The sequence below is a fragment of the Loxodonta africana genome, chromosome 11 (genome assembly GCF_030014295.1).
Source record: "Loxodonta africana isolate mLoxAfr1 chromosome 11, mLoxAfr1.hap2, whole genome shotgun sequence".
Classification (NCBI taxonomy): Eukaryota; Metazoa; Chordata; class Mammalia; order Proboscidea; family Elephantidae; genus Loxodonta; species Loxodonta africana.
This window is the reverse complement of record NC_087352.1, coordinates 12484479-12505870: the sequence shown is the minus strand read 5'-3', so window position 1 is coordinate 12505870 and position 21392 is coordinate 12484479. Positions and strand designations below refer to the sequence as shown.

Sequence of the window (21392 nt, the reverse complement as noted above, 5' to 3'; positions counted from 1 at the left end):
TGTCATAGCATGTATCAGGACTCGATTTCTCTTGATGGCTAAATAATATTCCATTGTACTGTGTGTGCATATATATAGAACAGCCCTGGTGGCTCAGTGGTTAAGAGCTCAGGCTGTTAACCAAAAGGTCAGCAGATTGAATTCACGAGCCAAACCACATTTCGTTTATCCATTCATCTATCAATGGACATTTAAGTTGTTTCCACGTTTTGGCTATTGTGAATAGTGCTGCAATGAACAATGGTGTACAGGTTTCTGTTTGTATTCCTGCTTTCAGTTCTTTTGGAAATATATTTAGGTTTAGAGTTGCTCAGTCATGTGGTAGTCATAAATTTAACTTTTTGAGGAATTTCCAGGGTCACCTCAGAAGAAGGGTCTGGCGATCTACTTCTGAAAAATCAGCTATTAAGAACCCTATGGACAAATGGCCAACAAGCACATGAAAAATGCTCAACATCATTAGTCAAAAGAAACCAGTTGCTATGGAGTTGACTCCAACTTATGGCAACTCCAAGCATGTCAGAGTAGAACTGTACTCCATAGGGTTTTCAGTGGCTGTGACCTTTTGAAAGTAAATCATCAGGCCTTTCTTCCAAGTGTCCCTGAGTGGGTTCGAACCACGAGCCTTTTGGTTAGCAGCCTTAGCCATTTGTGCCACCCAGGGAGATGCAAATCAAAACTACAATCAGATACCACCTAAAAAAGAAAAGAAAACAACAGGTGTTAGCAAGGGTATGGAAAAATTAGAACCCTCATCCATTACTGGTGGATGAGATCCCACTTATATGAAATATGGAAATGTATAGAGGCAAAACTTACTGCTGGTTACCAGGGATGGGAGGGAAAGGGAAAGGGGGAGTCACTGCTTAGGGAGCACTGAGTTTCTGTTTATGGTGGAGGAGTAATTTGGAAAAGGATAGTGGTAAAGGTGGCACAACATGAGGAATGTAACCAATGTCACTGAATTATACATATAAAAATTGTTGAATTGGCAAATGTTTTGTTATATATATATTTTTTACAATTTTAAAAAAAAGAAACCCTGTGAAGCACAGTTCTACTCTGACACATATGGGGTCGTCATGAGTTGGAGTGGAGTATATGGCAACTTGGTTTTAGTAGTAGGAACATGGAGGAAAAATGGAGTAAAAGTGTTTGGAAACGCACAAGGCACTGTTAATTATTACGTTAACTAACTCGTAATTCAATAAGGTTGTTTTTCTAACTCTCCACTACAGAAACGCCCCTTCGTAATTTCCTCAACTCCCTTTCCAAGGACCCCGGGCCAAAATGGAGGAGGCTGGACTCCATTTCCCAGCGCGCCTCGCGGTTGAGCCCCCTGCGCCTGCGCTACCCAGTACTGCCCCCCCTCCCCCATCCTCCTGGGAGTCATTCTTTTTTTCAATCGGCCTCTCTCGCTTCTTTCCCCACCTCCAAGCTTGGCCCGTGCTGCGTTCTGGGAGATGTAGTCCGTGGCCACCCAGAACTCCAATTCCCAGCGGGCGTTGGGGCGGGAACCCGGAAGGGGAGGCAAGAGAGGAACGAGTAGGGGAAACTCGCGTAGCCGAGGGAGCCGCAGCGCGGGGAGATGGTGAGAACCTCTGGCAGGGGTCGGAGGCTCCTGAGAGCCGGGGCGGGAGTTCGGGACCGGGTGGTGAGAGGGAAGAGGCAGGGGCCAGGGGAGGGGCTGGGCCAGGGGAGATCGCTTGGGGGAGGGGGTTAGGAGGAATGGGAGCTGGAGGGAGCAGTAGAAGAATGGGGGCTGGGGAGGGGGTTTTTGTAGGTGGGGAGAGAGTCGAGCTTTGGGATTGGCTGGGTGGGGGCTCACAGCTGGGGAAGGGGGCCCAAGTTGGAGAAGGGACTAGGCGTCCAGGCAGAGGCTTTTGAAAGGGGCAGTTTCGAGGGGGTTACCCTGGGTGCTGTGAAAATCATGGAGGTCCGGAGTAGATAAGTGCGAGGGTCTGGAGGCTCCGAGGGAGAGGACAGCCGTGAATGGGGTGGGTTGGGGCCTCTGTATCATACTGGGGCAGGGAAGCAAGTTCAGGAGGTGAAAAAGAAAAATAAATAGTGGTGCGCTAGAACTAGAGTAGGGTGGAGAGCGTGGGGTTAGGGGCCTGGATGTAGTGATAGTTTGCCTAGTCCAGCCAGAGACACCTGATGAATTGAACAGCCACAGAACTGTGGGATAATATGGCCAGAAGGGACCATAGAGACACTCTTTTCCACCCTCAGTTGCCCAGTGGGACTTAGAAAAGTGGTTTATCTGTCTTAGCAGTCCAGCATTCATATCTCTTTATTCTGCCACTCCTTTGTGATCTGGGCAAGTCTCCACTCTGAGCCTCAGTGCCCTTATCGGTATCGTGGGAACAACAAGCATGCCACTGAGAGAAGGTTAAAGGGAGGGTCCTTAAGATTGCCGGTGTTAGTGGGAGAGCCCTGGCTCAGTCCGCAGCCTCAGAGTTGTTGGTGGGAAGTTCCCCACCCCAGGAATGTGACTGGGTCACAGGTGCTAAGAGATTCCCTCCCTTTCAGTCCAGCCCCTCCGGGCATTTTCTCAAAACTGGCACTAATGTGGGCACACCCCAGCTCAGAAGCTTGCAGGGGTTCCCCACAGCCAATTACAGCTTACACTTAAACACTTACTGTTTACCAAGTGCCTGGCCCTGTTCTTGGTGTTTGTGCAGATTAACTCATTTAATTCCAACAACATTCCTAAGGTGTAGGGGCTACTGTTATCTCCATTTTTGGAAAGGAATCAGAGACACAGAGAAGTCAAGCAACTTTCCCAAGATCACCCAGGATTAAGTGGTAGATGCAGGATTCCAACCCAAGCAGCCTGGCTCAGAATCTGTATTTTCACCACTGTTATCCAGTCCCCTCTCCTTGTACTAGGAGCCCTGGTGGTGCAGTGATTAAGCACTCGGCTGCTAACCAAAAGTTCGACAGTCTGAACCGACCAGTGGCTCCGCAGGAGAAAGATGTGGTAGTTGACTTCCATAAAGATTACAGCCTTGGAAACCCCATGGGGCAGTTCTCCTCTGTCCAATAAGAGGGTCACTGTGAGTCAAAATTGACTTGATGGCAATGGGTGTCTCCTTGTGCTTGAGTGCAGTGTTGTGAGTGACGATCTGGGCTTGAGAAACTCAGTCTTCAGTTTCAATTGGAACTCTGCCATTTGTTTGCTGCGTGACCTAGGGCAAGTCTTTTGGACTCTCCGGACTTTAGCTTCCTGTACTATAAAATGTGATCAGTAACCGTTGGGTTATTTTGAGTGCCTTCCGACCTGAGGGGCACATGTTCCGGCACTATATCAGGAAATGTTTTCTGGCTAATTTTTTCTGGAAGTAGATCTCCAGGTCCTTCTTCCTAGTCTGTCTTAGTTTGGAAGCTCCGCTGAAACCTGCTCACCAGGGGCGACCCTGCTGATATTTGAAATACTGGTGGCATAGTTGCCAGCATCACTGCAACACACAAGCTGCTGCAGTACAAAGAACTGGCAGACAGACACGGTGGCTGCAACAGTGGGCACAGACATACTTACTATTGTGAGGATGGCGCAAGACTGGGCAGTGTTTTGTTCCGTTATACAGGGAGCTGCTATGAGTAGGAGCCGACTCGACAGCACCTAACAACAAATCTAGAGAGACAGAGGGTTCAGGAAGATAGGTGTGTTAAGTGCTTGGAATAGAGTAAGTGTTCAATGCATGTTGTTGAACCTGAATGGAAAACAGACCTAAAGGAGATGGCAGTGGAGAGGGACCAGTGCGAGAGGCATCTATCAGCCTGTCTGTCTCACACAGGTCATCTCACATCCTGACTCTTTAGCTCCCTGTTCTCTACTGCTGGTCTCCTAACTCCAAGAGTGACTCCTCAAGGGGTGCTCGGAAACTCGACCTGTCACCATCCCCATCCTCAGCCAAATATAAATAATTTACTTGTCAATGCCCGGCCTGGGCCAACTCTAGGTGTTTCAGTGAATAGGAAGTATTTCTAGCAACTGTCGTGTGTGTGTGTGCGCGCGCGCGCATGTGCACATGTGTGTTCAATCTTTGGTCATTTGGGCCTTGCCGTGCTGTTTAATAAGCTTGTAGTTCACCTTTGAAACAGTTTGGTTCCTTTGCTGTGAGTCATCTGGAGTTTATCTCATGAATTTTGTGACTCTCCTTGTAAAGCTTATGGGTTAAAGCAGCGGAGAAAAGTAGGCCCAGCTTCAGATCCTCGCCTCTGCTGCTGTGTGTCCTTGGCCAAGTTGCTTTCCCAGTCTGGTCCTCAGTTTTCTCAAATGTAAAATGGGGCCACATTTGAACCATGAGGCTCTTGTAAGGAGTTGATGAGATAATGTATATGAAATGCCCAGCGCTTATTTAAAAAACAAAACAAAAAAAAAACCAGAAACAAACTAGTCACCATCAAATATCTCTCTATCTGTAAATAATGAGGTCCTTCTGTGATTTTTATTCTTTCAAGAAGTCTGTTGCACATGAGCTGTGGAGACATAGCACCTGGGGTTGAATCCTGGCTTTGCCATAACCAGCTGTGTGACTGTGGGCAAGTCACTTAACTATTCTGATCTCAGTTTTCTCATCTAGAAAATGAGGATGCATTCCTTAATGAAGTCCACAAGTATTTATAGAGCATCTCATAAGTGCCCTGGCCTGCACCTTCCCTGGGGCGCTCCCTATTATAATGCTAGGGCAATTTTTTTTTTTTCATCTAATGTTCCTATGATAAAATCAGCAGTTTTAAAGTGAGCAGTTCAGTAGCATTTAGTGCACTCGCGGTGTTGTGCAACCATCACCTCTATCTAGTTACAAAACATTTCCGTCACCAGAAGGAAACCCCGTCTGTACCCATTAAGCAAAGAGCCCTGCTGGCACGGTGGTTAAGTACTTGGCTGCTAGTCAAAAGGTCAGCGATTTGACCCAGCAGCCGCTCCGCAGGAGAAGGATGTGGCAGTCTGCTTCTGTGAAGATCACAGCCTTGGAAACCCTGTGGGCCAACTCTACTCTGTCCAGCAGGGTCACTCCCAGCCAGGATTGACTCAATGGCAACGAGTTTGGTTTTTTGTTTCGTTTTGTCTTGTTTTGTTTCCTCATTTCCCTTGCCTCCCAGCCCTGGGTAAACAATAATCTGTTTTATCTCTCTGGATTTACCTATTCTGAACATTTCATGTAAATGGAGTCATGCAAGGTTTTTCCCCTCAGGTCTGGCTTATTTTCCTTAGCATAGCGCTTTTGAGGTTCCTTCGTATAGTACCATGTTCCGTTTTATGGCTGAATAATATCCCATTGTGCGGATACACCACATTTGTTCTTCTGTTTCTGTCCGTTGATGGACATATGGATTGTTTCCACCTTTTGGCAACTCAGCTACTAACCAGAAGGTTGGCAGCTCAAACCCACCCAGAGGCGCCTCAGACGAAAGGCCTGGCGATCTGCTCCTGAAAAGTCACAGCCTTGAAAACCCTCCGTGGCACAGTTCTACTCTGCAGCACGTGGGGTCACCATGAGTCGGAATCGACTCGACGGTTATGGGTTTGTACGGTTATGGGTTTGTTTGTGTTGGTGTTTCTTACTGACTCATTTTCAGCCACTTAGGCCAGTTCTGCCTGTTTGCCATTGCTTTCATGAATTTTTAACATTTTGTCTCCAGCTCTCAGTGAGTTATCTGAAAGCCTATTGGTTTGGGGTGAAGTTTCTCGTGCTCGTTCCTGTGTGTCACATCTGGGCGCCCCAGGGTGATTTGACGCCTTTTTTCCCCCCTTGCCTTCATATGAGAAAATTTTTCTGCCTTCCAAGTTCTTTTGCCTTTTCTTAAAATCATAAGTTTGTTTTCAGCCTGTGCTTGTCTGGTTTACTCACACGAGATGATATTCTTACCATTCTTAATGGTATATTTCCAGCAGCTTTGGTAAAGCGGTTTTATTTCTAAAAGCACAGGTGTTCTAAAACACTTGGCTCATGTCACTGGCTTGGTGTCTTTGTGTCTTAGGGCTGCCATAAGAAAATACCACAAATGGGGTGACCGGAAGTCCAAATCATAGGGCCAGCAGGGCCATGTTCTGTCTGAAGCCTCTGGGGGAAGATCCTTCCTTGCCTCTTCTAGCTTCTGGTGACCCCAGGTGTTCCCTGGCTTGCAGGTGCAGCATAATTCCATCCTCATGGGGCCATTTTTCCACTGCCACTCTTTCTATGTCTCTTATCCTTTCTTATAGGACAACACTCATATTGGATTAGGATCCACCCTACTCCAGTAAAGGAGCCCTGGTGATGCAGTGGTTAAGTGCTTGGCTGCTAACAGAAAGGTTGGGAGTTCAAACCTACCAGCCGCTCTGGGGGAGAAAGATGTGGCATTCGGCTTCCGTAAGGATCACAGCCTTGAAGCCCTAGGGGGCAGTTCTGCTCTGTCTTAGAGGGTCGCTATGAGTCGGAGTCAACTCGACAGCGATGGGTTTGGGTTTTTCTACTCCAGTATAACTGCACGTTAACTGATAATATCTTCAAAGACCCTGTTTCCAAACAAGGTCATGTTCACAGGTCCTGGGGTTAGGACTTCAGCATTTTTCTTTCTTTTTTTTTTTTTAATTGTCCTTTAGGTGAAAGTTTACAGCTCAAGTTAGCTTCTCATAGAAAAGTTTATACACACATTGTTATGTGACCCTAGTTGCTATCCCTATAACGTGTCACCGTACCTTTTTGGGTGTACACCAGGGCGAACTAACCAGTAAGCAAGGTACACACGGGCTTACATTAAGCAGGGTATGCACAGACTTACTTGTGTTTACTTACTAATTTGTAGTGAGCAATTTTACATGGGTTTGTGCCGAAAAAAATGAAATTGTGTACTGCAGATGAGTAAGTAAGCACAAGTAAGCCCATGTGTACCTTGCTTATTGGGTGTACTGTCTTAGGTGTACACTGTTCAGTTCATAACATTGAGGTTGCCCTGACCCCTTAATTTAAAATTGGAATACCCCACCCCTGCCATACACTCTCGATCCTCCTTACCTGTAAAGTATTGTAATGAAATGTGCAAAGACCTGGAGTTAAAAAACCAAAAGGGAAAAAAACACTTGGCATTTGTCAAGCTGAAAGAGCTGAAGAAAAAATTCAAGCCTAGAGTTGCAATGTTGAAGGATCCTATGGGCAAAATACTGAACAGTGCGGGAAGCATCAAAAGAAGATGGAAGGAATACGCAGAGTCACTGTACCAAAAAGAATTGGTTGACATTCAGTCATTTCAGGAGGTAGCATATGATCAATAACCGATGGTACTGAAGGAAGAAGTCCAAGCTGCACCGAAGACATGGCGAGAAACAAGGCTCCAGGAATTGACAGAATACCAATTGAGATGTTTCCACAAACAGGTGCAGCGCTGGAAGTGCTCACTTGTCTATGCCAAGAAATTTGGAAGACAGCTGCCTGGCCAACTGACTGGAAGAGATCCATATTTATGCCTATTCCAAAGAAAGGTGATCTAACTGAATGTGGGAATTGTCAAACAATATCATTAATATCACATGCAAGTAAAATTTTGCTGAAGATCATTCAGAAGCAGTGCAGCAGTACATCAACAGGAACTGCCAGAAATTCAGGCCGGATTCAGAAGAGGACGTGGAAGGAGGGATATCATTGCTGATGCCAGATGGATCCTGGTTGAATGAAAGCAGAGAATACCAGAAAGATGTTTACCTGTGTTTTCTTGACTATGCAAAGGCATTTGACCGTGTGGATCATAACAAATTATGGATGACATGGCAAAGAACGGGAATTTCAGAGCACTTTATTGTGCTCATGAGGAACCTGTGCATAGACCAGGAGTCAGCCATTCAGGCAGAACAAGGGGATACTGCATGGTTTAAAGTCAGGAAAGGCATGCATCAGGGTTGTGTTCTTTCACCATACTTACTCAATCTGTGAGCTGAGCAAATAATCAAAGAAGCTGGCCTGTATGAAGAAGCACAAGACATTAGGATTGGAGGAAGACTCATTAACCACCTGAGTTACGCAGATGACACAACCTTGCTTGCTGAAAGTGAAGAAGGTTTGAAGCACTTGCTAATGAAGGTCAAGGAGTGTACCCTTCAGTATGGGTTACACCTCAATATAAATCCTCACAACTGGATCAATAAGCAACATCAGGATAAAAGGAGAAAAGATTGAAGTTGTCCAGGATTTCATTTTACTTGGATCTACAAGAAATACCCATGGAAGCAGTGGTCAAGAAGTCAATCACTGGGCAAAGTTGCTGCAAAAAACCTCTCTAAAATGTTAAAAAAGCAAAGATGTCACTTTAAGACTGCCAGAAGAATGGACAAATCTGCCTTGGAAGCAGTACAGCCAGAATGTTCCTTAGAGGTAAGGATGGTGAGACTTCATCTCACATACTTTGGACATGTTATCAGGAGGTATCAGTCCCTGGAGAAGGACATCACGCTTGGTAAAGTAGAGGGTTGGTGAAAGAGAGAAAGACTCTCAACGAGATGAATTGATACAGTGACTGCAGTGGTGGGCTCAAGCATGACAATGATTGTGAGGATAGCGCTGGACCAGGCAGTGTTTTGGTCTGTTGTGCATACGGTTGCTATGAATCAAAACCAACTCAATGGCATGGAACAACACCAACAGTTGTTCACCCCTAGATGGTCAGTGTTACGATTTAGTGTTCAAAACACTGCCGTATAGCAGGCTATGGTGATAATAATGAAAATTGAAAAAAAAATGAGGTATTCAACTTACATCAGAACCAACTTATGACGGAGTCATCGGAACAGGACCCCATTATAAGTCAAGGACTACCCGTATATATGTATATCTCTCCATCATAAAATTTGTCATTTTAACACTTTTCAAGTGCTATTCAGTGGCATTAATTATGTTCACCATGTTGTGCAATCATTGCCACACTCCAGTTCCACAACATTTGCATGACCCCAAAAAGAAACCCATTAAGCAGTCCCTCACCATTTCCCTCCTATCCCCATTCCCTGGCAGCCACTAATATACTCTCTGTCTCTATGCATTTGTCTCTTCTGGGTGTTTCATATAAGTGGGATCGTACAATATTTGTCCCTTTGTGACTGGCCTATTTCACCTGACAATCATGTTTTCAGGGTTCGTCCATGTTGTCGCATGCATCAGGACTTCATTCCTCTTGATGGCTGAGTAATATTCCATTGTGTGGATGGACCACCTTGTGTTTATCCGTTCATCTGTTGTTGGACGCTTGGGTTATTTCCACCTTTTTGCTGTTGTGAATTGTGCGGCAGTGAACAAGAGTGTACTCCGAATTTCTCAGGTTGGATGCTTAGCTTTTTAATTTTCAGCCTTTCTCTGTTCTTTGTGCATTTATAGAGACAGGGTCTCCCAAAACATCTGCACAGCTGTTGTTCCAGGAGCTCCCTTTGCCCTCATCTGAGGGTTCCTTTCCCTCTCTCCTGGGTTCGAGCCTAATTCCTTGACATGATATCTTCCCTTCTTGGTTTATGCCTTCATTTCGGTGAAGCACATTTTCTAGTAGCCTTCTGAGAAAGGGTTGCTGTTAGCTGCTGTTGAGTCACCCCCTCTCCCTCCCACTGATGGTGTCCCTCTGTGTTACAGAGTAGAACTGCTCCAGAGGGTTTTCTTGGCTGTCATCTTGACAGAATTAGTTCTCCTGGCCTTTGTTCTGTGGCGCTGGGTGGGTTAAGACCGCCAACCTTTACATCAGCCATCAAGCACAAACTGCAAAGGGTGCAGAGGATGTGTTTTTTTGAGAACCGTTATCTGTTGTGGAAGGGTTTTATGCAGGAGAGCGATAAGGTCAGATTTGTGTTTGGAAGGCTTCCTCTGGCTACCGTGGGAAGGTTGTTGTGGGAAGAGCTAAACTAGCCCAACTGGCCAGGTAAGGAGCCTGGAGCAGCTACACCTTTGAGGAGAGGTCCCAGCCTTCCAGAAGCTCACAGGCTGGAGGGGAGAGAAGCCCTAACCCAGGTACTGCAAGAGGAAGCTTTAGGAGGGCAAGATCCCATGTGGGCTGGGGTGGGGATGGGCTTCTGGACAGCTCCCTAGAGGAGCTGGCTTCCTGCTTTGGTCCTAGGAACAAGATTTCCGCAGGCAGAGTTGGCCGGAGCCGTCAGACTTTTCAGGAGGGGCCCCGCAGTGGCAAATGTGCAGAAGCTGGTCACTGTGGCTGTGTTAGGAGTTCATTCATTCAAACAAATATGCATTGCATGCATGGGTTATACAAATATTCCAGGACCGTGCTTCTCAAACTTTAATGTGCGTGCACATAACCTGAGGACCTTGTCACAGTGCAGTTAGCTCTGGTGGTGCGACGGTTAAGCGCTTGGCTGCTCACCGAAAGGTTGGCGGTTTGAACCCCCCCAGCCACTCCACAGGGGAAAGATGTGGCCGTCTGCTTCTGAAAAGATTTACAGCCATGGAAAACCCGTGGGGCAGTTCTGCTGTGTCCTGTAGGGTCGCTATGAGTTGGAATGACTCCAGGGCACCTAGCAACAACAACAACAGGTTGGGGCCTGAGATTCTGCATTTCTAACAGGATCCCAGGAAATGCCACAGATGCTCCTCCACGGACCACACTTTGAGTAGCCAAGTGCTCATATTGTTCCCTGGGATACAGCAGTGTATAAAACACAGAAATACTTGCACTGGGGGAGCTTTGGTTCTAGTCAGGAGAGAGCGACAATCGACTGTATAAACAAAGTTTTTAGTATAAAAAAAACCCCACTGCTGTCGAGTCAATTCCAACTCGTAGCGACCCTATAGGACAGAGTAGAACTGCCCCTAGAGTTTCCAAGGAGCGCCTGGCGGATTCGAACATGCTGACCTCTTAGAGACGTAGCACTTAACCACTACGCCACCAGGGTTTCCAGTTTATAATATAGGAGAGAGTAATATGTGCTTGACCACTAGCGGAAAGGTTGGTGGTTTGAACCCACCCAGAGGTGCCTCAGAAGACAGGCCTGTCAAGCTGCTTCCAAAAAGTCACAGCTGGAAAACTCTACGGAGCACCGTTCGACTCTGCAACACATGGGGTCACCATGCATTGGAAGAGACTCGATGGCAACTAACAGCAGCAATAAGTGCCAAGGAGAAGAATCAATCAAGGAAGACAAATGACCAGGTGTGTCTGTTGGGTGACGTGGCTGCAGTTTTAAGTCAAGTCTCACAGAGGTGATTTTTAAGCAAAATGGGCAAGAGGTAAAGGGCTGAGTCCTGTGGATTTCTGGGGAAGATCATTCCAGGTGTGGGGGGGAACTGCAAGTGCAGAGGCCTTGAGGATGAGACAAGATAGTCCTTGCAGAGTGCCCCGGATGTTCAGTAAGTGAAGCCGTCCTCACCGTCATCCTTAGGATGTGATTTATGTTGTAGGACAGAGCTTGAGCTCTGGGGTCAGCCCAACTGGTTTGATTCAAAGCTCTGCCACAAAACTGTATCTGAGGGCAATCACTTGGCTGCTCTGTGCCTCAGTTTCCTAATCTTTGACATGAGATTAAAAATAGAATGAGAATTAAGGGAGTTAATGTTTATAAAGTGCTTAGAGCAATGCCTGGCTCAAGGTGAGTGCACTCAAGTATTAACTGCTGTTGGGACCATCCTTCTCCCTTTAATATATGCCTTGCTGGTTGTGATTCCATATTTGCTTCTTTTCCCATGAGTTATTCCAGAGGGAGGGTGAGCACGATTTCATCTGTGTCCCCTAAACTCCCAGCCCAAGGTCAGCACGTAAAATTAGCCTGGTGAATGTCAGAGGTGAGGTTTTGCAAATGCCTGGTGTGTGCCAGGGATGCAAAAATGTGGCTTCTCCAATTGTATTCGATCAGGGATGAAGATTTTGTGGTCAGGTCTCTACTAATTTTATCTTCTCAGTCGATCTCTTGGAGAGAGATGTTAAAGTTTCTGGTTACAATTGCGGATTTGCCAAACTCCTGAGTCATTCCATTGGTTTTTGCTTTATACGTCTTGAGGCGCGTGTACATTGAAAGCCTTTGTGTATAATGGGTCAGTTTGTTTTGTCACCGCCTTTGTCCCTCATAATTGCCTTTTTGCTTTTGTCTTTTTTGTTTGTTAATGTCACCCCTTATCTCTTGGGTTATATGTGTCTAGTTGGTCTTTTTAAATTTTTTTCCCTGTCTTTCTATCATGATGTTTTATAATAAGTGGCTCTTCATGGAGCATTCTCTAAAAGCTGACCTAGTGTAGGGCCTTGTGCTGGACTCAGTGTGTCCCTAGGGAGTTAAAAATTCCTGCCCCAGTGACCCTGCCTGCTAGGACACAGATGGAACCCATGTATAAAAGAGAGTTTACTCTGCCAGGTCTCATGAGTTTAGGGCATGGAGCCACAGGGAAGGGAGCTTTGAGCCATTCTGCCTCAGGCTGGGCACTGCTAGGGACATCATGATGACCATCATAGCCCAGCCCTGTCTCTCACCTCTAGGGTTCACAGTCCAGTGGGATAGTCAGATCCGTCCCCAGATGGATGACCCAAAGTGGACAAGGCTGGGGCAGAGGAACCCAGAGATCTCCCTCTGGGCAAGGGGTAGTTTCCAGGGAGTTCAGGGAAGGCCTCTGATAAAGTTACATTTGAGCAAACACCTAAATAAGGTAAGACATTGAGCCACGTGGAGATGTGGGAGAAAGGAAAAGCATTGCAACTGGAGGGAACAGCAAAGGCAAAGACCACAGAAGGGAAGAGTTTGGTGACTTCGATGAATACAAAGCAAGGAGACCAGTATGGGAGCCGAGGGGTGGAGCCCAGCCTAGTCTGGGAGCCTCCTGGAAGAGGGCACGGCCAAGCTGAGACCCCAGTGAATATAGAGTGAACCAGTATGCAGATATCCCCCGCTTTTCAAAAGTTCGCTTTATACCACTTCACTTTTACAAAAGACCTGTATTAGTACCTGTTTTCCCTAACGGAGAGAAATCCAAAGAGGATTTTCACTTTTACTAAACCTGGCAAGAAGTAGAAATAGCGTTGTTTTTGCAGCAAACCATTAAAGAGGCAATGCGCACCCTAAGCAGTGAGTGGCGTTGCCAGGCTCTTTCCCTGGGAGCTACACTCGGCCTTAATCTTTACGGGAGCTGATCAATCGTCAGGTCCTGTAGGGGCAGCTGAGCGTTTAACCACTGCGCCACCCCCCAAAACCCATTTTGGTGGAGTCTGTTCGACCCATAACAACCCTATAGGACCGGGTAGAACTGCCCCATAGGGTTTTCGAGGCTGTAATCTTTATAGAAGGTGACTGCCACATCTTTCTCCCACAGAGTGGCTGATGGTTCTAGCTGGTGAGTTCGAACTGCCGATCTTTTGGTTAGCAGCCGAACTCTTAACCATTGCACCACCAATACTTAAATACTCTAGTAACCACGTTAAAAAGGTAAAAAGGAACGGATGAAGTTAACTTTTTAAAATTTTATTTCTTCCAGTTATACCCAATATATTGTAATTTTAACATGCAGTCATAATTTTACAATCATAATTGAGCTGTTTCATATTAGTCTTTTCTTGTATCAGTCTCTGAGGCCGGTTTGGGGCTCCAGGTTGGAAAGGCAGAACTGAGAGGTGAGTTGTGGCCACATGGCCTGAGCCTTTAAAGCCAAGCTCACTGCCGGGGCGTTATGGGGTCCTGCTTGTTTGTTTTTCCGAGTGAGGTGGTCCCGGTTCCCAGTTTCCTCCTCGGGAAGCGTTGGGAAACGTCGGGCTCAGTTGCCAACCAAAGCTGGATATTCTCGGATCTGACCGCCAGCTTCCTTCCGCTCTGGAGTTTTCAATCCCGGGCCGCCTGGCCCTTTAAATTCCAACTGTCAATCAGGGTTCCTGTCTGGAGGGATCATCCCCTAATAAGCGTCTCCTGAATACTGTCGCCTCTGCCCTGGCCTTATTTTTTATTGTAGCAGGATGTTGGGAATTGTGTCACACTCCCTTAATTCCACACCCCACCCCGTCACCTATCGCTTGCTCTCCTCCTGCTCCCAAAGTTGGGCCCCATCGCCAAGGCCTTCCTTATATGGGCACGGCCCCGAGCCGCAGCCGCTCATTGGCGGGGGCCGTCACGCGCGTCTGTCAACAAAGGGGCGGAGGGAAGCTAGTCGGCCCGTGCCGGCCTGGAGGGTGGGAGCGAGGGGGTGGAGCTCGCGGGTGAGGGCGTTGTGGGGGCGGGTCTAGGTTTAGAGGGTCGTCGGAGGGGTTTGGCTGATTCCTTGGGGATGGGGGCGGTTACAAGATTTGGGGGTTCTCTGACCTTAACACTTTCAGGTTTAGGGAAGTGTCTGTATGGCTGTAAGGAATACTTGGGGTTCCTTTGAGTTTAGGGGGCACCTTGGGGTTTGGGTTTGTGTCCATTTGTGATTTGAAAGGTTCGGGGTTTCCTTTGTGATTTAGGTTGCCTTCGCACTGTTTTTTTTTTTTTTTCCGGTGTTCGGGGGGTATTCGATTTCAGGAGCTCGTGGAGGGCCTCCAGAAGCACATTAAGAGCCCCAGACAACCAGTTTTGGAACCCTGGGGGTTTGCGTCTGTCGGGAGGTGTTCCTACCTTTGGGACCCCGGCCAAGTGATTTAACCTTTCTGTGCCTCATCTGGAAACCCTGGTGGCATAGTGGTTAAGTGCTACGGCTGCAAACCAAAGGGTCGGGAGTTCGAATCCTCCAGGCGCTCCTTGGAAACCCTGCGGGGCGGTTCTACTCTGTCCTATAGGGTCACTGTGAGTCGGAATCGACTCGATGGCACTGGGCTTGGTTTTGGTTTTTGGTGCCTCATCTAGAAACCGGGGTTGTATCTACCTCAGGGTCAGGGGAGGTATAGTAGGAATTGTTAGAACAGTGCGTACTAAGTTTGCAGTGAGTGGTCGGTCAGTAAGCACACGGTTGCTGTTGTAACATTTGTGAGGTTTCTTTGGGAGCTTCTTTTGGCTTTGAGAAATATTTATCCGGTTCGAAGTTAGTCTTACGTGTTAGGGAGCTTTTGTGTTTTGATGGGTTCTTAAGTGATGTGGGGGGCTTCTGTGGAATTACAGAGTATGTGGGGGTTAGAAAGTTCTGGACGATTATAGAGTTTGAGGAGACTGGTGTTTTGGGGTATCCGCAGGGTTAGGAAATTGCTGTGTGTGTTGGGACTCTCAGTAAGCGTTGGATTTGTGAGGGGTTCATTGAGATTGGGGGCTTCTTGCTTGAAGGGATATTTCTAGGTTTGGGGGTTTAAAGTAGGATTTGAAAGGGTCTGGATATTTGGGGGTTAGATTCTGGAGTTAAGGGTAAGAACTGATGGGGGAAATTTCAGAGAAGAGCCAAATTTTAGAGGGATTGATTGTATCTGTAAAGAATGGCCTTTGCTTTTCTCTCTGGACATTTGGGTATATCTGAATTTGTGGTTGATACACTTTACAGGTTTTAGGGGATATGTGTGTAAGTGTGTGACTTTTTTTTTTAAAGGAGGAATTGGAATTTCAGCAGGGGCTATATTTGAAGAATAGGTGGGGTTAGGGATTATGGGGTAGGGTAAGGATTCCTTGGATTGAGATCCTCTGTTACTGATGGCTGTGGGTTTTGGGGGGGGCTTTCTGGGTTTTGAATGGTGCGTAGAGGACCATGAGGTAACGGGGTTTTAGTGGCGTCTGTGGAATTGCTTGGATTTAGCAGGAGTCAGCAGACTTCTATAAAGTGTTCAGTAGTGACTGTTTTAGAGTTTGCAGCCCATCTGGTCCCTGTTACAACTGCTCAACTCTGCCATTATAGCATGAAAGCAGCCATAAGTGAATGAGTGTGTTTCAATAAAATTTTGTTTACAAAAGTAGGCAGTGGGCTGGATTTGGCCCGTTGGACATAGTTTGCTGATCCTTGCTCTACAGGCTGTGGAGGATTGAGGATATTTTAGTTTTGAGATGTCTGGAGGGAGATGGGCCAGGGAAGGATTGCCACTGAGGGATATGCTCTTTATCGATCTAGCCATGGAAAGTGGTCCTATCTGACTCATGACCAAAACTGACTCCAAATTAGCTCATGTCTGTAAAGTCATGGGAAAACAAAATAAGTAATTATTAAGAGAGCTCTGAATTGAGAAGTCTACAAACCAAGTTGGAGGGGCTGGTTTTGCTCCTGACCCACCTTAGCTGTGTAACCCATCCCCACTCTGAGCCTCAGTTTACCTGTGTGTGACTTAAGAAGACTAGATGAGAACAGGCCTTCCTGTCCCAGAGGGTCTATGGCTGTGCTGCAGGGAGTTACCCACTCAGTTCCATGCACGTGAATGCATTTATCTGGGTGTGAGGGTACCTAGCCCTAAGAGATTTTTAAAGACCCCCACACACCCCCAAAAATGAAGACTCTATTTCTTAAGGGCCAGTCTGGCTCTGACGTGCTGGGATTTTCTTCCGCTGCTCAGCCCACACCATCCCTCCCTCCGTGGGCCCAAGCAGCCAGAGCTGTGGGGAGGGCTGGGAATGGTTGTCTTTTTAGGAACTGGTGACTGGGTGAGCACATTGCCAGAGGAGGTGTGTGTCAGTTGGTACTTTGACTTGAGGTGAAAGCCTCTGGCCTCTGCGTAGTGAGTGAAGGCAGGTGGGCAGTGGAGTAGGATCTATGGGGTTGGAACAGACTACCAGTGTAGGTCCAATGGCCTCTGTAGCCCTCCATTAGCTCACCTGTGCAGTGGGGCAGGAATAGAATTCCTGGAGGTCTCAAGTCTGTCCCCTCAGGAGAGGTTGAGGGCAGGATGGCCCTGGGAGGGAAGGCTCTTCCCTCAGCTCCCCAATTGCCTCTTTCCTGCCTCCAGGTGGCCCGTGGAGCCCCCCACCACCATTCAGCTCCTAAGATGCGGTGATCCACTGCCTGTCCGACACCACCCCCCACAATGGACCGCGGTGGCCTCCTGCCCTTCCAGCTATGGTGCCCCCGGCCCTTTGGCACCTACTCACAGAACCAACCGCGCCCGCCCTCTGTGACCCTCAAGCCATCAACCTGCCCCGAACCAGGCAGTGGGGTGGAGCCGGACCACGGGCCTGCCCACTCAGAGAACACTCCACCCACCTTGGCCCCAGAGGCCCCAGCCCCCCAGCCCGCCCCGCTCCTCTCCGCGGCATCTGCAGGTGATGAGGGCCGAGTCCTGCTGGACACGTGGTACGTGATCAAGCCTGGGAACACGAAGGAGAAGGTGGCCTTCTTTGTGGCCCACCAGTGCGGCGGGGGCAGCCGGGCCAGCTCCATGAAGGTCAAGGGGCACTGGGGCAGTGACAGCTCCAAGGCCAAGAGGCGGAGGCGCTGCTTGGAGCCCACCAAGGCCCCACCGGACCCAGGGGGCCGGGAGGGACTCACTGCTGCTGAGGGGGCCCCAGGCTCGGCCAGTGAGGACATGGACTTGCTCTCTGTGGCTGAGATGGTGGCCCTGGTAGAACAGCGAGCTGCCCTGGCCCTGCAGAACTACCCACGCCCTGGCACCCCAGCGCCTGTGGTCTTTGTGTCAGCAGAGCAGGGCGGGCCAACCAAGGGACTGGGGCCTGAACGGCGGGCCAGCAATGGCGGTGGGGATTGCAGCCGTGTGGCTGAGGCTGTAGCCCACTTTGAGGCCCAGCGGGATAGCCCTCCAGCCAAGGGCCTCCGCAAGGAGGAGCGGCCCGGACCAGGCCCTGGGGAGGTTCGCATTGCCTTCCGCATCTCCAACGGCCGCGAGCCCAGAGCACCGGATGGCAGTTTGCCCAACGGGGGCGGGGGCCGGCCCGGTTGTGCCTACCCCGGCAGCCCGGGTCCTGGAGCCCGGACCAAGGACAAGATCACCTGCGACCTCTACCAGCTCATCAGCCCCTCGAGGGATGCCCTCCCCAGCAACGTGGAGTTCTTGCTGGCTCGGGCAGATGAAGCCAGCGAGGGCGAGACCCCAGCCCCTGCCCGGCCTGAGGACGCCCCCCCAGCACCTCCTCCACCCCCTGCCCGGGATTGCGGGGCTTCTGGCTTCCACGTAGACGTCGTGGTGACGGGCGTGGTAGATGAGTGCATCTTCTTTGGCAAGGATGGCACCAAGAACGTGAAGGAGGAGACGGTGTGCCTGACGGTCAGCCCTGAGGAGCCGCCGCCTCCTGGCCAGCTCTTCTTCCTCCAGTCCCGGGGGCCGGACGGGCCCCCCGAGCCACCCCCCACTGACACACCAGCCACTGCGCCAGGCCCCGACGATGCCGAGGGGGCAGCGGACACCTCGCTGTGCCGCCTCTACCGGCACGTGTCACATGACTTCTTAGAGATCCGTTTCAAGATCCAGCGGCTGCTGGAGCCGCGGCAGTACATGCTGCTGCTCCCTGAGCACGTGCTGGTCAAGATCTTCAGCTTCCTGCCCACCCGGGCCCTGGCGGCCCTCAAGTGCACCTGCCACCACTTCAAGGGCATCATTGAGGCATTCGGCGTGCGGGCCACTGACTCGCGCTGGAGCCGTGACCCCCTCTACCGTGATGACCCCTGCAAGCAGTGCCGCAAGAGGTACGAGAAGGGTGACGTGTCGCTATGCCGCTGGCACCCCAAGCCCTACCACCACGACCTGCCTTACGGACGTTCCTACTGGATGTGCTGCCGCCGGGCTGACCGCGAGACACCTGGCTGCCGCCTGGGCCTGCACGATAACAACTGGGTGCTGCCCTGTAATGGGCTGGGTGGGGGCGGGGGCAGGGCTGGCAGAGAGGAGGGCAGGTGAAGCCGGGTTGGGGGGCGGGAGAGCCCACCATGCCTGCCCCCACCACCCCCCAGGAGTTGAGGGCCAGGACGGGGTCACCAGCCCGGACTCCCAATCCAGGGAGCGTCAGGTCACCTCCACAGCCACGATGGGGTTCAGGGGGTGACCCCAGCAAGCACTCCGATTGCCTGACCCATTGGTTTCTTACTCCTCAGACCCAGGGCCGTGGACCCTCAAGGAGGGTGTTTTTTTATCAGCATCTCAATTTCTTCTCTATTCAACCCCAACATCCTATCTGCCACCTTCTACACCCCAGGGACCCACCAGCAGGGAGCAGATGGCAGCTAATTTTGGTACCACTTAAGGGTTCCCCCATTCTGGTCCCCTCCCAGCCCCTCCCCCAGTTCTTCGTCTCTGGGGCTGTTTTCTCCCAAGAGGCTGTGACCCCCCAAGTTGCCACCTTCCTCACCCACCACACCAGGGCTCTTAGGAATTGAGAACCATCAGATCACAGTTCCAATTCGGTATTTTTCATGGCAGCCTGCCATTTTGAAATGTTTTCCCCGTGAAAAAATAAAAATCACTGCTTGCTTCTTAATCTCAAGCTACCAGTCTCCACTTTCCCTAGAGAGGAATGGGGGAAAAGGTTGTATAAAAGTATAAAAATCCCCCATTCTCCCACTATTTAAGCTATTGCCATCACCCCTACCCCCTATAATTAAAAAAAAAATAGCTGTGAAGCCCTTTGCCTCGCTCTTGACAGTGTGGAGGGGGTCAGTGGGCAGGGACTGTGAGTTTGAAGTTCTGGGTGATTTTTCCTTCTACTCTGGGTACTTGTTCAGGTGTTGGGGTCTCTTCAACCCCTCCCCGCTCCCCGACACTTAGGTTTCTTTAGAATCCTTTGTTCAGCTGGGACCTTGATTTTCAGGCAGTTTGATCTGGGGTATTTTTGTTTGTTCTATTTGGGGGTTTTTGTGTTTTCATTTTTTCATCATTGTGGTTCCGGAAGCTTCTAGCGTGTGGCATTTGACCAATTTTGAATTGGTCCTTTCTATAAAATCAATATTTATAAGGCCGGGCCCAGACTCGTTTGTGTGTTGTTGAGAGAGGAGGCTTGGGGACAAAGGGCGGCAGAGGCCTGTGTGTGGCGGGATAGGGAGTTGAGAGAGAAGGAATTCTTAGCCAAGTCCCTTAGCCTGAAATTATTTGGGACTCTTCTCACCTGTATCAGTTTGGATAAGAAAATCTCAAAATAGTAGTAGCTTAAAGAAGATAAAAGTTTTTTTGGGCAGCTGTGGTGCCCTCCAAAGTCATCAGGAACCCAGGCTCATTCTCGCTCACTCTTCCATTATCCTTTGGCTATGATCCTTGCCTTCATGGTCCAAGATGGCTGCTAGAACTCCAGCCATCACTATTTTGCAGGCTGCAGGATGGAGAAAGGGACAAAGGAAAGGAAGCCCCTTTCTTCCCAAAAGTATAACGCTGCCCCTCTGTATGCATCTCATTGACCAAAACTTAGCCATAGCTGGGTGCAGTATGCCCAGCAAAAAACTCCTCTGGTCAAGATTCCTGTAATTTAAGTTTTAAAATAGCTAATTATTTCACTAAATAAAAAAGGCCTTAAAACATTTTTTTAAATCGAAGTATAAAGACAGAAGAGGCAAAAATGGATATTAAGAGGCAGGTAGCAGTTTGACGTTCTTATCAGGGAATCAAAATTTCCCAGAGAGAGTAGGATATACAGTAAAACCTGTGAAAGCCGGAACATGTGTAAGGTGGAAACCTGTCAGAGAAGGAAAACTCAAGTATTTTCTACTAAGACAAGTGATAGAAAAGTGGTAAAACTATACCCTGTCAAAGACAGAAAACTTGTGAGATTCAGAAGTTCTGGCTTTCACAGGTTTCACTGTAGTTATTGAGTGCTTAGGTTTTAGATTCGAAGAGATCTGGGTTTGAATCTTGGCTTGGTTTTGTGGGGCTTCAGTTTCTGTTGGGCTAGATTACTTGCCCCAGCCCTCCTGCTGAAAAACAACTGAAATAAAAATTTTCCTTAAAACATCAAATAGCCAGTAAGCTACAGTAAGGACCCACCAGAGCAGAAATTTTAAGGGAAAGGCCCACTGGGCACTAAGCCACAGTTGCTCTGAGGGTATTTGTTGATGTGAACACAATTGGGTTTCTCATTTGGCAGCCTTTTGGGGGCAAACAGGCAGAAGTCAGGACCAAAGCCTACCCAGTGTGGGGAATCTCAGAGGAGCTGGAATCCCAGAGAACTACAAGCTCAGATAAGGGTAATCCAGAAAACTGCAGAGATGTTCTCAACACTCGGGAGCACAAGACCAAAGGAAAGAAAAAAAATTGACTTATATCTTGTAGCTGTAGACTGGACGTCACAGATTTGCAATCCAGGTTTGTATCACCTGTGTGATCCAGGAACTGCTAGGTAAGGTATCTGACAGGAAAAAAAAAAAAAAATTCTGGGGTAGAAGGCCCTATCATCTAGAATCTCCACAAATATTTTTTCACACAGTGAATAAGTACACAGTCAAATAACCAAACATGAGTAGAAATAAAGCAATATAAGCAAGAAGCAACAGAAAGCAAAAACAGATGCACAAAGGCTTTACATGTTGAAATTCTCAATCATTGGTTATCATAAATTTGCTTCCTTTTTTTTTTTCTTTTTAACTTCCTTTAAAAAAAGGAGCTTAGACATATCTGCATGTACCCAAAACTAATAGTGG

The 21392-nt window shown here is 48.6% G+C and overlaps 2 protein-coding genes across 2 annotated transcripts in view; one reads left to right on the top strand and one right to left on the bottom strand.

The window, feature by feature from the left end:
* Positions 1-3535, bottom strand: part of MEIOSIN (meiosis initiator) — a 38847-nt gene extending 35312 nt beyond the window's left edge. The window contains exons 1-2 of the mRNA XM_064293504.1: positions 3409-3535; positions 1432-1599 (exon numbers count right to left, since the gene is read on the bottom strand). Coding sequence (XP_064149574.1) covers positions 1432-1599; positions 3409-3535 — 295 coding nt within the window. The remainder of the gene's footprint in view (positions 1-1431; positions 1600-3408) is intronic.
* Positions 1493-21136, top strand: FBXO46 (F-box protein 46). The gene is made up of 2 exons (XM_023543176.2): positions 1493-1591; positions 16768-21136. Exon 2 carries the CDS (start codon positions 16846-16848, stop codon positions 18667-18669), a length of 1824 nt encoding a protein of 607 aa, XP_023398944.2. The 5' UTR covers positions 1493-1591; positions 16768-16845; the 3' UTR covers positions 18670-21136.
* The last annotated feature ends 256 nt before the right edge of the window (positions 21137-21392 follow it).

Excerpts from the sequence above, each read along its gene's own strand:
- FBXO46 (XM_023543176.2), top strand. The coding sequence starts at position 16,846 with ATGGACCGCGGTGGCCTCCTGCCCTTCCAGCTATGGTGCCCCCGGCCC.